Source organism: Mandrillus leucophaeus, unplaced genomic scaffold (genome assembly GCF_000951045.1).
Source record: "Mandrillus leucophaeus isolate KB7577 unplaced genomic scaffold, Mleu.le_1.0 Scaffold13, whole genome shotgun sequence".
Lineage (NCBI taxonomy): Eukaryota > Metazoa > Chordata > Mammalia > Primates > Cercopithecidae > Mandrillus > Mandrillus leucophaeus.
In genome coordinates, this window is record NW_012101254.1 from 7,965,200 (window position 1) to 7,983,424 (window position 18,225).

Genomic DNA, 18,225 nt, shown 5'->3' on the forward strand with positions numbered 1-18,225 from the left:
AAAAAAAAAAAAAAAAAGATTGAGAACAACTCTTAATGAATTCTGATTGGTTTATTTTTACAAGGACCTTCTGAAAGTAGTGACTTAACCCAGAGGAATAGGTCTAAAGATAGGAATTTTTACATCACCATAGTCAAGTAGAAGAAATACTTGGAAAGCTTTGTGGTGCTCTTCAAATCTTACTAATTTGCATAGACTATTGTTTATGCATTTTTCATTTGTCCAATAAGTACTAAATATCCATATTGTACTAGGTTCTCTGTTGGCTGGAGACACCTTGATGAAAGACAGTCTTGTTGTCAAGAAACTCACTTTAGTGGAGGAGGCAATCATATAGTTGGAAAACACTATGATAGAGGAATATACAGAATGGCACGAGGAAGCTCATTAACTCTGACACTGGAGGGAATGGGATTAGTAAGGGAATACTTAGTAAAATGGAGATAACTCATTTTATCCTCACAACAACTCTTGTGAGGCATGTATCATAACAAGCTTCCCCAACCTGCACATGCGGCCCAGGACGGCTTTGAATGCAGCCCTACACAAATTTGTAAACTTTCTTAAAACATTGTGAGATTTTTTTTTTGCAATTTTATTTATTTATGTATTTATTTTTAGCTCATCAGCTGTTGTTAGTGTATTTTACATGTGGCACAAGACAATTTTTCCTCTTTACATGTGGCCCAGGGAAGCTAAAAGATTGGACACCCTTGCACTATAATTAACCTCATTTTAGTGATGAGGAAACTATAAAATAACTTTCCTAAGGTTATACAGCTGGTATACAGAGCCTGAGTCAAGCCTTGTTAGTCTTATTCCAGATCTATGTTCCTCATCACTAAACCACCTTGCTTCTCCATATGTTGTAACCACTATATTCTTCTGCTTTTCAATAGAATTTAGAGAAAGGTACAACAAATAAAACCCTAGAAGCTGAGAGCTGTGGAAAATTTGCTATAAAAGCAGTGTTTGCGTTATTATTGGCTTAAGTTGTATATGTTTTGCTCAGACATGTTGGACATAGTCTCTGGACAGCATGCTGTACTCAGATCAAATCTGCCATTTAAGTCAAGTAAAAGGTTCACTTAAAAAATAGTTATCTCTGAAAAGAAATGGAGTTTAGAGTTGTGTTATTATGTATAGGTCGATACCAAAAAAACTTTTTACCAAAACATTCTACCCAAATACTGTCCAGCTCTCACCTTTGCCGTGAAGTTTCTTTTGGTTACTCTTAAGTCCGCCTGCCCCCACTTCTTTCCTCCAGCCTCCTTTTTCTACTCTCTAGTTCAGGATTCTCTGGATTCCAAATGAAAGAAATGTAGTTCAAAATAGTTAAGCTAATGAGTGATTATTAGAAGCATCCTAGGACCAGTAACTGAATCCAAGGAGGGGCTGCTGGACAGGGGCAGTTCCTAGGTCTCCGAGCCATGATATTGAACATTCAGCTTCTATAGTACCCTTTCTCTCCGCCTCAGTCTCTAATCTTTCCTTCTCTTTTTTCTGAGTTGATTTTATTCCTATCCTCAGGTCTTATTTGGTTGTGTGGCAACTCCAGGTTTACTTTATCCCAGTTTAATAAGCTGAAGAAAGGTTTCTTTCTCCCCACTTCAACATATGTGAATCCCAGGAAAATATTCTGGGCCAGCTTGGATTATGCTTATGTCCTTTGGACCAATCATTTCTGAGCAGGGAAGTAAGGCGTTGTGATTGTTTAGGTCAGGAATAAACAATTGCGCCTAGTGGGAATGGGAGGAGCTCTGAGTTTGGCAGACCTTTTAAAACCACATAAGATGTTGGGAGGAAGGCGGAAAGATCAGTTTCCCAGAGGAAGGCAGGTTGCTGTTGAAGAAGAGGAAAAGAAAATGCTGAACAGATAATCACAAGTTTCTACTAAGGAATTTACCTCTGCCCTGCATGTTGACACTTGCCACTACACTGAGATTGTGAACTCTTTAAAGGCAAAGTCTGTAGACTTGGGAGTCAGCCTTGTATTGGATCCCCTTGGAATGCTTTATAGCACTTAGCATACAACTAGATGCTCTATAAGCAGTTGTTTATTTCAACTCCTGTTTGGAATACTTTTCATTATTTTGGTTCATTGTAGTCATGATTTTAGGTAGACATCTTTTCCATTTTTAGTTTTGAACTATATTATTTAATAATTCTGTGTTTAGTTCAAGATCATAATGGATAAAAATTTGGTTGAACTATATATGTCAGAAACATGGCTGAACAAAATTTCTCTTCAGATGTTATAACAAGCAAATTATTCCCCCATATTTTTAATGGATTGCTTTTTTTAATTGAAAATTAGGTACCAAATCAAAGCACTGGCTTGTGAAAGATTCTGTGTTCCATAGAAATGAATTGATGGAAAAGTACACTATTTTAATGTGTTTATCTCAGGGGCTATATGATTTAGATACTTAAGATGTTTTTTAATCATCTAGATATTTTTTAAAACTTTAAATCTTTTAAATGTAGTTCAACTTGCTTTAGGATTTTTATCTTTTAATGCAAATGCCACGTGAATACATATGACAAGCATATTTAAATCATTCACATATTGACTTATTTTCTTTTTCTCCTTAGGAACTGAGAGAAACCTGCAACACACAGCAGTTAGCCCTTGAACAACTTTATAAGATCAAACGTGACAAGTTGAAGGAAATTGAAAGAAAAAGATTAGAACTAATACAGAAAAAGAAACTAGAAGATGAGGCTGCAAGGTAATATAGCTGATTTGTTTATTGTGCTAGATTGCATTAGAATTGTAATTTTGTTGCTCATATCTTTATGAAAATTTAAGGAAAATAAATGGATTATCCTAATCAGATTCTAGATCTCATAAGTTCATTCCTTTTAGGGATCAAGTTTGCAGTAACTGATTTTATTTTCCACTAGTGAAAAATAACAGACTTTGGAGTCAAACCTGTGTTAGAATTCTTGCTCTACCACTTACTACCTGAGTGACCTTGGTTAAGTTATTTTATCTTTCTAAACCTCAGTTACTCCATCTGAAAAAAGAGACAATAATGCATATCTCGTAGGTAATTGTATTAAATAATGTAGCTGGAACTGGGCATGGTGACACATGCCTGTAGTCCCAAGCTACTTGGAAGGCTGAGGCAGGACAATCACTTGAGCCCAGGAGTTCAAGGCCAGCCTGGGCAACACAGCAAGACCTTGTCTCTTAAGTTAAAAAATAAAATAATATAGCTAAAGAGCTAAGTATAATTTGTTGCACATAGTAAACACTCATTAATTCCATCTTTCCTTGGTAAATCTGTTAGTTTCCTGAAAGATCATAAAAGCAGAATACTTAATTGTATATAGTAATACTGAATGTAGAATACCACATTGATGCATTTCTCTTTTTATCGGTGAGATATATTAATTGCCTCCATTTATAGTAAGGACAAGTAAGACATTTGTGGTATCCGAAGCCTAGAATTATTCATTTAGAAACTTTGCATGATATTTTTCTGCCATTAAGATTATTTTTCTAATATATTCCTCTCTTTCTTTTTTCTTCCAAGTTCTCTAGTGTCAGAAAGTGGTATAATTAGTTAACAAATATGGATGAACCAGTATTTCTTTGCCTTGGTAAAGAGTAGATGAGTAATTTCTGTGAAAAAGCTTATAGTTACTAGGGAGGCAAGAAAGACACATCAACATTTATCAGGCCTCTATTCTTAATGAGTTTCAAAGTAGCCACCTCCAACACATTTTTTTGAGTGGTTTTTGTTGGCTGTGATGCTGGTGGACTTTGGATTACTCCTTGCCCCTGGGTTTCTCATAATTCTAATAGGGGATTCAGACAGTTAAACAAATAACTATAATATTGTTTACTCCTAGACCCCCATTTATTTATTTTGAGACAGGGTCCTTGTTCTGTCACCCAGGCCGGATTGCAGTGGCATGATCAGGGATCACTGCAGCCTCGACCTCTTGGGCTCAAGCAATCCTCCCGCCTAAGCCCCCGCTGAGTAGCTGGGAATATAGGCATGCACCACCACTCCCTGCTAATTTATTTTGAATTTTAATAGAGATGAGGCCTCACTATGTTGCCCAGGCTGGTCTCAAACTCCTGGGCTCAAGCGATCTGCCTGTCTTGGCCTTCTGAAGTGCTGGGATTATAGACGTGAACCACTGTGCCTGGTGATCTAGACCCCTATTTTTGTGGCCTCCTAATGAGATAATAGAATAATATAGAAGTAGAGAAAGTAAAGTTCAAACGAAGTAGTTCTTACTTACTGCTTAACTTGTGCCACTTAATTACATAAGGGAGCTGTGCAATGGTGACACAGGTAATCCTTTTTCAGACTTTCTATTGACATGTGCAGTCACCCTAATCCTTCGTCATGTTCACAATTCCTTTCAGGCCAAAAGATTATACTAGTTATATGCATTTTATTTCATTAATCATCCTTGCACATAGGTAGTAGAGAAGATAAATCAAAGAGAGCAGAATTACGTGTAGGACCTACTCAGTCTGAAGCTGTGTCTTGGTACCACATCTTGGTTTGATTGGCCATTTGCCCAGGTATATTTCCCTTCTTTCCCCCAAAGTATTGGTAATAGGCTTTCACATTGTAGATGTGGCCTCTTTGCCCTTTGCCCAGCTTCTGAGGCATCCTGTGGCACTGGACCAGTTTCTCAACTACTAACTCTTACATAAAGTTTGCCAGAATTCTGGCCTGGTTTCCTGCAGGGTGAGCTCAGCCAAGTACCACCCCTCAGTAAGCCTAGAGTAGAGGGGCCTGGCATCCTTTCCTTAAATTAAGCAAGGAGCCTTATCCAGGTTGTCCTAGTCTTATATTTATGTGGCCATGATAACCTGGCAGGAGGAGTTGATGGAAAGAATGAAGAGCTTAAAAAATATATAGAAATGCCTAATTTAATGAGCCCTCTGGTTTTTTTGTTGTTGTTGTGCTAAATATGTGCTAAGTACTCTGATAGTGATATTTATAATGCTATAAAAATTCAAATGAAAGCTAACTGGGTATTAATTACTAGGCTTGTAAAAATGTCCTGGAAAGTTACAGAGGAACTGAGAAAGGGGATATTAGTTGAAATTAAGTGAAGACTGCAAGAGAAACATTTTCCTCACAGGAGAACCGGAAGTCAGTTAAGAAAGTTGCCAGAGGAAGCATTCTATAACATGATAGAGGATGAAGGAGGTTTGGAAAGCGTTGGAAGGAATCTAGTAAACGGGCTACTGAACCAGCAGTATGAAGTCTGAAACAGTTGGGGGATAAGGAGAAAACATTGATGACTAAGAGCCTACAATATTTTGAATTATCCAGGATTTCCAGATTCCTTCAGGAATTAAGGAATAGAGATGTGGAATTATGCCAGTGTTCCCACTTTGGTAGGGTATATATGCTGACAAATCTCAGGAATGTATCCGGCTATAATTTCACTGCCCTGATAGTGCTGAGACTTGGAGAAGGTGCTAAATTTAGTGGTAGCTGCTCTGAGTAAGGTTGTGAAAATACATGCAAGGGAGAACTATAAGATGCATGAGTTCTTTTTTTTTTTTTTTAATTTAAGTTTTAGGGTACATGTGTACAAACGTGCAGGTTTGTTACATATGTGTACTTGTGCCATATTGGTGTGCTGCACCCATCAACTCGTCAGCACCCATCAACTTGTAAGATGCATGAGTTCTAATACTAAAATAATTGATCATAGATCACCTTGACTGGCTGGAAACCAAACTGTAGCTGTGTTAGATATCATTGAAATGTTTACCAAAGCATGTGGACCTGGAGAGGAGAAATGCTCTATTTAAGCAAACAAAAAAGGCTTTTTGAAGTAACAATATAAAAAGTAGACCAGGCGCAGTGGTTCATGCCAGTAATCTCAGCACTTTGGAGGCCAAGGAGGGAAGATTACTTGAGGCCAAGAGTTCCAGACCAGACTGGGCAACATAGCAAGACCCTGACTCTACAAAAAGAAATCAAAAAGTTGGCTGGGTATAGTGGCATTTGCCTGTAGTGCTGCCTACTTTGGAGCCTGAGGCAGGAGGATCACTTGAGCCCAGGAGATCAGGCTGCAGTGACCTATGATTGAACCACTGTACTCTAGCCTGGGCCATACAGTAAGACCCTCTCTCTTAAAAAAAAAAAAAAAAAAAAAAAAAAGTAGGTTATTTTTCTAGAAGCATTTCCTATTTCCACAGCAACAATGACTAAACCCCTGAAACAAAGATTAAATAGGACAGTGGGAATAACAGCTGGAAGGCAGTTCTTGTCAAGTATCTGGAGAGAAAGGAAGGAAACTTAGATATAATTTTTAGATTTATTTGCTGAATGGTTCCATTTCAACCTTTTTCTTTTTTTCTTGAGTTTGGAGGTTGGTTAACAGGAGGGAATTTTAGGGTGTGGAAAGTTGTCAGTCATACACCCCAGTGCATTCACTAATCAATCCAAAGCTTCCAAAGCTTTTTTTGATTGATTGATTTGTTTCCCTTTCACCTCTGATCTGAGCAGTTTCTCCCCACCCCTGTACTAATACTTCATTGCCAGTTCTTCACCTTGACAGGAACCGGATCTTATAGGATGTTTTTATTTTGTGTAAAAAATTTCTAGGACATTATGCAAACTTTTTTTCTTTTATGTAAAGGAAAGCAAAGCAAGGAAAAGAAAACTTATGGAAAGAAAATCTTAGAAGGGAGGAAGAAGAAAAACAAAAGCGACTCCAGGAAGAAAAAACACAAGAAAAAATTCAAGAAGAGGAACGGAAAGCTGAGGAGAAACAACGTAAGGATAAGGATACCTTGAAAGCTGAGGAGAAACAACGTAAGGATAAGAATATTTCGAGACAGTAGAACAAAAGCAACAAGAAAAAAATGACCTGATAGGAGACAAAACAAGGGAAGAAAATGAGAAAGATACTAATTGTAGAGTCAGAAAAACCTTTTTATAAATTAAACTTGGATAAAATGTATGTAGGCTTATTAAAACAGACTGAAATCTTAACACAGCAGTAGAAAAGAAGAGTTACTACTGATTGTGAAAAGACTCTGACATGGTTTTCATAATTGAAGTAAAACAGTTTTAAATATTTTATTCAACCACTATAAGCTATTTATTTTAATGAAACAACAGTAAAATTTTGATACACCTCAGTCCATTTCTACAATACTTTTAGTATTATTGTATCTCTTTTAGATACATAAACCCTTTGAATCATTATTAATGATACAGTGTGTTGAAATTTTATAAGTTAAAGCATTTATTCTAAAGATGAACAAAGTAAAAAATTTTATTCTTATCAAATTCAGTTTGTGTACTCTTCTACTATTTTCCTTTTAGAACCATTCTGATAGATCTATAGATTTTTCTTCAGCCATCCCTGTTAACTTGCTAATCTTCTCTTTTCAGACCCCCCGCTTTCTGTCCTTTTCTTCCCTGTTATATTCAGACCTCCACAGATCAAACCAAGCTCTCTTTGCTTGGTCTCCTTCTACTTTGTATACCTCAGCCTGGCCCCCACTCCTGCACTTTCCTTTCTACCCATGTATGTGCTTCACCCTGCAAGTCATCTCTTTGTTTTGCTGCCTCCCACCTAACTTAAGATGAGCATCCTTGTTTGCTTTTTTATTAGATGACTAGTCAAGGTACAAGACTAGTCTTGTATCAAGAGTATACTTTGGTGTACTCTTTGGTGCTCGATTTTTTCTTTTAGATTTTAGGAGCTCTTTATTGAGTCATAGCAAAGATATGTATATATGTAAGTAGCAAATAAGCAAATAATGACAATTGTCTTCTCTTTAGGTGAGACAGCTAGTGTTTTGGTGAATTATAGAGCATTATACCCCTTTGAAGCAAGGAACCATGATGAGATGAGTTTTAATTCTGGGGATATAATTCAGGTAGGAAATGAAGTCTTTTTTTTTTTTAATCTTGAGTAACCTGAATACATTGTAATATATTAGTTTCTGTAGTAATGTTGACTATTACTTTCATATATTTACCTTTGTAAAATATTTCTTAAACATTCCCTCATTTGGCCTTTACAACATACGTCAGAGCTGCATTGGACAGTTACTATTACTACCAGGTTCTAGCCAAGGAAGCTTAAACTCACACAAGTTGTAACTGTCCGCATTGCAGTGCCAGAATGGGATGCAGGTATGTGTTTTTTTCATTTCCAAAAACAGCGTTGTTTCTACTATGCCATACAGCAACTGTTTAAAAGAATTGAAGGAGTTAGATTCCACAGCCCTAACTGGATACAGGCAATTTGTTCCTTGGAACAGAAGTCTTTATCGTGTTATCACAATCCATATCAAATAGATGAGTAAGAGAAGATCCTGGGAATAGTGTTTGATAGAGCCAGTATGATATAATGGAAAGAGTACAGGCTTTAGAAGCACACAAACTTGGATTTTAGTCTCTGCTTCTGTTTTCTTCCTGTTAAAGTAATATTAAACAGAGTATCTAGCCAGTGCCTGTTTCCCCCGCTCCCCTGCACCGTCACCAGTTAGTATAATTTCTCAGTTAGGTGGCAAATGTTTAATGATACTAGGGAAAAAAATTTACCAAAACTCTAGCACCCAAGGTAAATCCCAAACACACATTCCTGCTCTTGCCATTGCCATTATTAGTAGTACTGGAGCTGTGCCTGAGCAGGGGAAGAGGTTTGTTCTGCAACCACCCCAAGTCCACTGTCTGCTGCCCCTACCATTCCTCGTCTCCTTGTTGGTGATGATGAGATAATGTCTGTGGATGAAGAGATACAACCTATCTCTGGGCGTGTTTGGTCAACAGTTTGCTTATATTTTTGGTTATATTTTTTATTCAACAAATATTTTTTGAGGGCTATGTTAGACTAGGGATTTAGTGAATAAGACATTATCTCTGCTCTTAACAAGCTTGTAGTCTAATGAAAAAGCATGACAACCTAAAGCAGTAGAGGAAGGAAGGTAAAGGAAAAGGTTGTAGACTGCTACCAGCTTTAGCACAGACCCCTTCCACGGTCAAAGAGCCATTCTGGTGGCAGCGACAATAGGAACATAAAGTTAGCTGTGTGTCTTGGGTGCTTGTGTACTCTGCTGAATCATTAACATAAAGAATTAGTCATGAATTACTACTATCAGTCATGAGTTGCCTGATTTGAACAAATTGGTTGATGATGGTGTCATTTACTAAGGAAAAATCAGAGGGGGAAAATGTAAATAGAATTATGAGTTCAGTTCTATATGAGTTTCAGATGTCCAGGCAGTAGTAGTTGGATCTCCAGAGGTACCTAGAGAGATGTCAGGCAGCGGTCTGGGCTGAGGATGTAAATCTGGATGTCGCCAGTGTCATGTGATGGTGATGGAAGACATGAGAGTAGTGGAGCTTATCCAGGGGAGTAGTAACGTGAGAGAGAAGAGGATTGAGGATGCAATTCCTGAGAAACATGAACACTGAAGGAATTATTAGAGGAAGTGGAGCCTTAAAAGGAGTGACTAGAGGTAGGAAAAAAAAACAAACAGGAGAGTTTAATGTTAGGGAACTTTGAGAGGAGTGATCTGCAAGTGAAATAAAACAAGGACTAAAAAAAAATACTAGATTAGCAATAGCACGGGTATTGTTAACCTTGAGGACAGCAGTATCAGTTAAGTGGACTAGTAGAGCAAGAAGCCAGATTTCAATGAGTTGGAATAATTTGGAAGAGAGGAAGAGGAGACAGTGAATATGTGAAACTCTTTGAATGAGCTTGTCTTTGAAAGGGAGAAGGAGAGAAGGTAATAAATAATGAGAAATGTGGATTGAGGGAAGTTTTTTTTTTTTAAGTTGGTTGAAGCTTGAGCAAGTTTAATGGTAGAAAGGATCTGCAGAGAGGAAACAGGTTAATGATAATGGAAAGAGTGTAAATAACTGATAGAGATTGTTTTTTCTAATTAAAGTATAATTTACATACAGCAAAGTGTACAACCATAACTATACAGCTCAAAGAATGTGTACACATCTATATATCTGTGAAGCCCCCCTCAGATCAGTGTGTAGAATGTACAGCATCAGGAAGGCACTTCATGTTCCCTGTCAAACCTCCCTGTTCTGACTAATAGATGGAGATGAGGAAGATTCTTGAAAAGACTAGAAGGCTTGAATCTGGAGCCCTGGAAGAGAGTGGTAGAAGGACTAAATACCTTTTCCTTTGTGATTAGAGGGCAGGAGGAAAGGGTGGAAGGGATTATAAGTAAATTTTGCTAAAGTAGAAGATGAAATCAGGTCCAAGGGCTTCCAAATTCCTGGTAAGATAGGAGGCAAGCTCTGATCAACTTAATGGATGAGGGTGTTACCGGAGGTTTCACTGAACGTGAAAAGGATTAGAAATTCCACTCAGTCTTGGCCACATTTTCGATGACAAGCTGAAATGTTTTTCTAGCCTTCTAATCTGTTAATACTATTTTGCTAGCATTAATTAATAAGTAGTTAAGAAGAAGTAATAAGCAGTTTTGCTAGGCCTGTGAGAATTTATGTAAAATGGTCTGTTTAACTCAGAAAGTAAATTGACAACTAAAAATTAATTACAACTATGAATGACAGATATGAAATAGATTAAAATTGGCCTCTTACTAAAACAACTTGGCCTAACTACAGAAGAAATGAATGAGATTTTTCTTCTTGATTAGGTTGAAAACACTAGGAAAAGGTGTTATAGAAATTAATACTTTTAAAAGTTTTTGGCCAGGCACAGGTGCACACCTGTAATCCTGTTAGTTTGCTGGGAATGATGGTTTTCAGCTTCATCCATGTCCAAGACCATACATTTAAATCAGGTACAATGCTGAGCATTTTGCAGCATTGAAATACTTTCGTTTGTACAATTCCTCAGGGTTTATTGTATTCTTGTCTTCATTTATATTGCTCTGGCTTAGCTATTTTATTTTATTATTTGTTTATTTTTGAGACTGGGTCTCGATCTGTTACCAAGGCTGGAGTGCAATGGCACGATCACAGCTAACTATAGCCTTGACCACCCGAGTTCACGCCATCCTCCCACCTCAATCTCTTGAGTAGTGGAGACTACAGGCACACACCACCACACCTGGCTAATTTTTCTTTTTTTTAGTAGAGATGGAGTCTCACTGTGTGGCCTAGGCTTGTCTCAAACTCCTGGCCTCAAGCAACCATCTTACCTTGACTTCCCAAAGTGCTGTGATTATAGGCATGAACCACCATGCCTGGCTGGCTTAGCTGTTTGAAACTAGTCTAAACTAGATTTACAGGATAATATTTCATAAGTGTTTTCTTTCGTTCTAACTATTTTAGAACACCATTTTATGGTAGTTACATTACTGTGACGCCATATAGTTTAACCAGAATAGCTCTGGTTTAGGAATTTTCTAAATATTGCATTCATGATGTAATAAATAGCCAGACATAAAACATTAAAATGAGAATTATTTACCATAAACACAAATGAAATTTCCCTAATAATCCATTTATTATTAATTAAGCTTTAAGTCTGTTGTTAATCAAATTTAGAATAGTCCATTCAAGTTAACATTTGTTGAGTTTGTAACCATATGCCTCTGATGACATACAAAAACGAATAAGGAGACCACAGTCTAGGAAAAGACAGAAATGTATATTACTATACAAAATATAACATGATAAATTTCAGTACTAATTGATATGAATAAAGTTCTGTGGGAACCCAGAGAATGAAGGAAAAACAACCAAATAGAATTGGGGAAGATTTTTCCCAAGAATAGGATGAAGGCCTTAAAGGGTTATGCCTTATGTTTGCTTAGTGCTTTACAGTTTCCAAAGCGCTTTCATAAATATACTTAATTTAATTCTGCAAGGAGAGCAGCGCAGGCATTTCCCCCCAAATTTGTGGATGACAAAGCACTCTAGATCGCATTCATTATCTTAACGAAGGATAACCAGGTGGCATGGCTAAGACCGAAATGTGGTTCTTTTAACTCTCAAGTCTGTAGTATTTCCTCTAAACCGTGTAATATTCTGGGTAGGTGGGAATACCTTAAATAAAAACATTGAGGCTTGCATGTACCAGATGTTTTTAAAGAATGTCATATAACTATTTGCCTAGAATATCGAACAAATGGTAGGAGACGAAGCTAGAAAGGTAAGTTGAAACCTGACAAAGAAACTGCAATTTCAGAGTATTCAAATTCTACACTAAGAAGTTTGAACTTTTTAAGAACTTTAAACTAGGGAGACAACATCTGCTAAGAGAAGAATCCTAATGGGTCTGAAATGGCTTACCATAGAGTAAAAGGCATCAAGATTGGAAAAAGAGAAGACAGACTGTATTGATTTGCAGAAGACATGATAATCTATGTAAAAAGTCTCATAGAATCTATTAAGCTACTAGAAGTATTTAAATGAGTGTAGCAAGGTTGCAGAATACAAGATCAATCAAAATCAGTTGTAGTTCTGTATAGAAATGATGACTATTCAGAAATTGAAATTTAAAATAACGTTTACAATTGCATAAAAATATGAAATACAGATAAAACTGATGAAAGATTTGCAAGACCTGTTTATTGAAAATTATGAAGTTTTATTGAGAAAAATTGAAGTCCTAAATAAATGGAGAGATATATAGGGTTCATGGATTGAAAGATTCAGTATTGATAAGAAGTCAATTATTCTCATAAGTCCTGTGTAAACAAATTTTTTAGAAAAAGATAAGTCAGTTCTTCTCAATTCTTACACAGACTCAAAGCAATTTTAATCAGAACTTTTAACAGGCAGCCAGTTGCTGTGATCCACACCTGTAACCCCAACACTTGGGAGACCAAAATGGGAGGATTATGTGAGGCCAGGAGTTTGAGATCAACCTGGGCAACAAAGCAAGACCTCATCTCTACAACAACAACAACAAAAATCTCAGCAAGCTTTTTTTTTTTTTTGTAACAAATGACGAGATGATTCAAAAGCAAAACAACTTTGAAAAGGAACAAAGTTGGAGATCTTTTAGTACCTGAATTTAAGGCTTATTATAAAAGTTACAGCAGTCAAAACAGTTGTGATATTACATCTAGACAGGAAAACAGATCAATGGAACACAGTAGGTAAATAGATTCATGCTACGTGTGTGTGTGTGTGTGTGTGTGTGTGTGTGTGTATAAACAACTGATTTTTGACAGAGGTGCAAAAGCAACTCAGTGGAGAAAGGACAGACTTTTCAGCAAATGGTATTGGAGCAATGGATATTCATATGCAAAAAAATGAATTTCAATTTATTCCTTGCAACATATACACAGATTAACTCAAAATAGATAAAATATGAAATGTAAAATGTGAACCTATAACTGTAGAATTTCTAGAAGAAAACAGAAAATCTTTACAACTTTGGGTTACTCAAAGTTTTTTAGTTTCTTAGATATGACAAAGAATCTAAGAAATAGTGTTCTTTTTTTTTTTTTTTGAGACAGAGTTTCGCTCTTGTTGCCCAGGCTGGAGTGCAATGGTGTGGTCTCAGCTCACTGAAACCTCTTGGTTCAAGCAATTCTCCTGCCTTCGCCTCCCGAGTAGCTGGGACTACAGGCATGCGCCACCGTGCCTGGCTAATTTTGTATTTTTAGTAGAGACAGGGTTTTTCCACGTTGGTCAGGCTGGTCTCAAACTCCCGACCTCAGGTGATCCACCCGCCTTGGCCTCCCAAAGTGCTGGGATTATAGGCGTGAGCCACTGCGCCCAGCCTAGTGTTTCTTTTTGAGGAGAACAGTTCTGTAATTTATTGTGGTAATGATTCTGTAACTCTTTGAATATTCTAAAATCCATTTAATTGTGTACTGTAAATGGAAGGATTATATGGAATGTGAATTGTATCTCCATAAGCCATTGTTAAAAAAAAAAAATTAAAACATGTACCTACCATGTGACTCAGCCATTCCACTCTTAGGTATTTACACAAGAGAATTGAAAACATATGTCCATATGAAGACAAATGTTCATAGCAGCTTTATTTGTAATAGCCAAAAACTAAAAAAAAATGATTGTCTACCAGCATTTGAAAGGATAAACAACTTGTGGTATATTCATATGATATAATATTACTTAGCAATAAAAAAGAACAAACTGTTCATACTGTATGGATGCCTTGAGTGGAAAAAGGCAGACAAAAAGGGTACATATAATATGATTTTATTTATATACAATTTTAGAAAATGTAAACTAATATATAGGACAGAAAACAGGCCAGTGTTTACATAGAGATGGCAGGGAAGGTCATGGGGAGGGGCAAGCTGGAGGAATTACATTGGAACAAGAGGAAACTTTTGGGAGTGATGGAAATGTTTGCTGTCTTGATTGTGGTGATTTTTCACAGTTATATACATATGTCAAAACATCAAATTTAGCACCTTAAACATGAAATTTATATTAATGATATCTCAAAAAGCAGTTTTTAAAAATCTGAATGGATTCAACATGATTTTAATAGATATGACACTGTCAAGTCTGTGTTTTAGAAAGGTATAGAAAATGAATTGGAGAACAGAGACACAGCTGCCATATTCATTTATTCAGTGAGTTAAGTGATTTCTACTATGCTAGACAGTGGGGATCAATAAAAAAGCTCACAGACTAATGGAAGAGAGATATGTAAATAAGTCATTATTTATATATAAATAATTATCTGTAGTAAGTACATATGCTTAGGTATTAGCTACATAATTAAGTGTAACTATGTATATATAATGTATATAATGCTAATTATGACAGTTATATATGAGATAACTCTGGCTTGGGTTGGGGGAAATTAGAATCTTGAAGGATGAGTAAAAATCATAATAATCTTAAGTGCGAAATGAAAAAAAGCCTGAAGTAGGGCAGTGAGGGTGGGTTGACAAATTAGAAGAGTCTTTAATGACAAACTCAATAGTTTGGATGTGGAAGTGTAAAAGAGATAAGAGCCAAAGATTTTTTATTTAGAATGACTAAATTTTTGGTGGTGTGAATAATAGAGGAATTTAGGAGAAGGAAAGGGGGGGGGATGGAGGAGAAAGGTTCAGTTTTAAACTTGACTTGGAAGTTCCCGTGGGGCATCCGCTTGAAGATACCTTGCAAGTAGTTGAAAGTATAGGCATGTTGCTTCAGGAGGAAGTAGCACTGAGATCATAGCTTTTGGATTCATTATTGCACAGAGGACTGATCAAACTATGGGAGTAAGTGGGCCTATTCAGGAAGGGTATAGAATGAGGAAAGAAAGGCAGTGATGAAACTTGAGGCTGTCCTCAGTGTTTAAGGAACAAGGACCAAGAAGCAGAGGGAGAAACACTGTGAGGATGGAGGATGTCACACTGTAGGATGAAAATGTCTGGGAGAAGAAATGAAACTGATAAATCACCTGACATGTTTACCAGTTGGAAAATAGTATTCAGAGAAGATCTTATTGTTCTGTTAGAGAGTTCAAAAGACCTATGTAACAGGAACAGAAAAAACTAAGCCAAAAACAAAAAAAGTAACGATTATAGGAAAATAAAAAGTTTACGAAAAAGGAAATTTAATCAGCAGCATGCTGCATGACTCAGATGTGATTTAAACATAGTCATATTATTATAAACATTAAATATAATTTAAATAAAGATTAAGATGTAACAGTATTGGTAGAGTAAGAGGCTGCAATGAAAGAGAAGTCAGTCTTCATTTCCCATAGCCAAAAGCTAATAGATAATGTCTAAAATTGAAAAAATTCAAGAAATAGCAGTATAAATATGTTATTCAGAAATATAAATGGTGATATAGGAGAAGCAAGGAAGAATGGCAGGTTAGGAGTGAAAATCAGGGCATAAGGAGCCATGAGATAGAGGATTATTTTCCTTCATTAGCCATATATAATGCTACTTGTCTTTGTAAAATATTTTCATGTAACTTGGATAAAATTAAAATTTAGAAAGACAACTTGCCAATCACTAGAAATAGTAGCCTGTTAATTTGTAGAAAATGCCTTAACTATTTAGTTAGATGGGCTTAATTCTGAAAATGAGAATACAATAGTCTTCGTCTCTTTCCATTGTAAATGTGTGAATTTCTAAGCACTGTTAATCCTTCTTTTTATTTCCATAGGTTGATGAAAAAACCATAGGAGAACCTGGTTGGCTTTACGGTAGTTTTCAAGGAAATTTTGGCTGGTTTCCATGCAATTATGTAGAAAAAATGCCATCAAGTGAAAATGAAAAAGCTGTATCTCCAAAGAAGGCCTTACTTCCTCCTACAGTTTCTTTATCTGCTACCTCAACTTCCTCTGAGTAAGTTTTTAGCTAACAGTAAAGTTTATATAGTTCTGCAAATGTGTAAATACCTAATAGATAGTGGTGTCAGCCTACTGCTTCATCACAGTGTAATCTGGGTTGTACTCTTCAAGAGTACTTTTTGTTCCAGATTTAATACTGAAATTTAGTAAGTGAAAACATGGGTCAGTAGTTTGTTAATGAATTATTTCTTTTCCCACAAATTGTGTGTAAGCACAGCGTGTATAATATACAAGTTGATAAATTGGTAGTACTTCATTAAGTTCTAAACAATTAAGTATACTTATATCAAAGTGTTATATTTGCAGACCACTTTCTTCAAATCAACCAGCATCAGTGACTGATTATCAAAATGTATCTTTTTCAAACCTAACTGTAAATACATCATGGCAGAAAAAATCAGCCTTCACTCGAACTGTGTCCCCTGGATCTGTGTCACCTATTCATGGACAGGTATGTTGTCTGTTATTTTTGTGGGCTTTATTCTTTGAATTTGCTCCTGATTCATATAAAATAAAATGAAAATTATGTACAAAGGGACCATTCACTCATTTAGCCAGTTTGTAGCATTCAGTTTCTTTCTCATTCACATGTGATGTGAAGTTGAAGAAATGAGTATTACTTAGAGGTTTCTCAACAATTTTTTTTTTTTTTTTTGGGACGGAGTTTTGCTCTGTCACCCATGCTTGAGTGCAGTGGCACAATCTCGGCTCACTGCAACTTCCGCCTCCTGGGTTCAAGCGATTCTCCTACCTCAGCTTCCTGAGTAACTGGGACTATAGGCGCCTGCCACCATGCCCAGCTAATTTTTGTATTTTTAGTAGAGACGAGGTTTCACCATGTTAGCCAGGCTGGTCTAGAACTCCTGAACCTCAGGTGACCCACCCGCTTTGGCCTCCCAAGGTGCTGGGATTACAGATGTGAGCCACTGTGCCCAGCCTAGGTTTTTCAACAATTATTTTCCATAATATCAAGTTGCTAGCAGCTAAGGTTTCTTTTTTTTTTTTTTTTTTTTTTTTTTTTGAGATGGAGTCTTGCTCTGTCGCCCAGGCTGGAGTACAGTGGCCAGATCTCAGCTTACTGCAAGCTCCGCCTCCCGGGTTTACGCCATTCTCCTGCCTCAACTTCCCGAGTAGCTGGGACTACAGATGCCCGCCACCTCGCCCGGCTAGTTTTTTGTATTTTTTAGTAGAGATGGGGTTTCACCGGGTTAGCCAGGATGGTCTCGATCTCCTGACCTTGTGATCCGCCCGTCTCGGCCTCCCAAAGTGCTGGGATTACAGGCTTGAGCCACCGCGCCCGGCCGCAGCTAAGGTGTCTAAGCTCAAAATGTTATTTTTACAAATTTCATGATACATTGTTCTTGATTTGTAGTTATTATAAGAAGAAGATAAGAGACTGGGGCTTGAGATTTTTTTGTTTTTTTTTTTTTAAGTTATTTGGGAACATCAGAACTTTTTAACATATATTTAACCTCTGATTTAGATATAACCACAGCAATAGGGTAACATTAACATTATTTTTTAAAATTGCAGACTTCATCAGAATAAAGTCCTCCAGATTTCACCTTCTCTCAAAACATGCCATGGCATAGGTTCCAGGCATTTTATTATGTGCTAGAAATTTAAGGAAAAAATAAGTCAAAAACTACCTGACATTGACACCAGGCATAGTGACTCAGTGCCTATAATCCCAGCTCTTTGGGAGTCCAAGATGGGAGGATTGCTTGAGGCCAGGAGTTTGAGATCAGCCTGGGCAATATAGCAAGACCCCATCTCTACAAAAAATTTAAAAATTAGCCAGGCGTAGTGGCATGTACCTGTAGTCCTAGCTACTTGGGAGGTTGAGATGGGAGGATCACTTCAGCCCAGCAGTTTGAGGCGCAGTGAATTATGATCATATCACTGTACTCCAGCCTGGGCAATAGAGTGAGCCCCTATCTCTAAAAAAAATTTTTAGAAAGCAGAAACTCAAACTCGCCATTAAGTGGA

The 18,225-nt window shown here is 36.9% G+C and overlaps 1 protein-coding gene across 3 annotated transcripts in view; it reads left to right on the plus strand.

Moving 5' to 3' along the window:
• Positions 1 to 18,225, plus strand: part of ITSN2 (intersectin 2) — a 133,555-nt gene that overhangs the window by 49,595 nt on the left and 65,735 nt on the right. For all 3 annotated transcript variants that reach the window (XM_011972707.1, XM_011972705.1, XM_011972706.1), the window contains 5 exons: positions 2,596 to 2,732; positions 6,634 to 6,809; positions 7,788 to 7,885; positions 16,050 to 16,231; positions 16,543 to 16,687. In XM_011972707.1, coding sequence (XP_011828097.1) covers positions 2,596 to 2,732; positions 6,634 to 6,809; positions 7,788 to 7,885; positions 16,050 to 16,231; positions 16,543 to 16,687 — 738 coding nt within the window. The remainder of the gene's footprint in view (positions 1 to 2,595; positions 2,733 to 6,633; positions 6,810 to 7,787; positions 7,886 to 16,049; positions 16,232 to 16,542; positions 16,688 to 18,225) is intronic.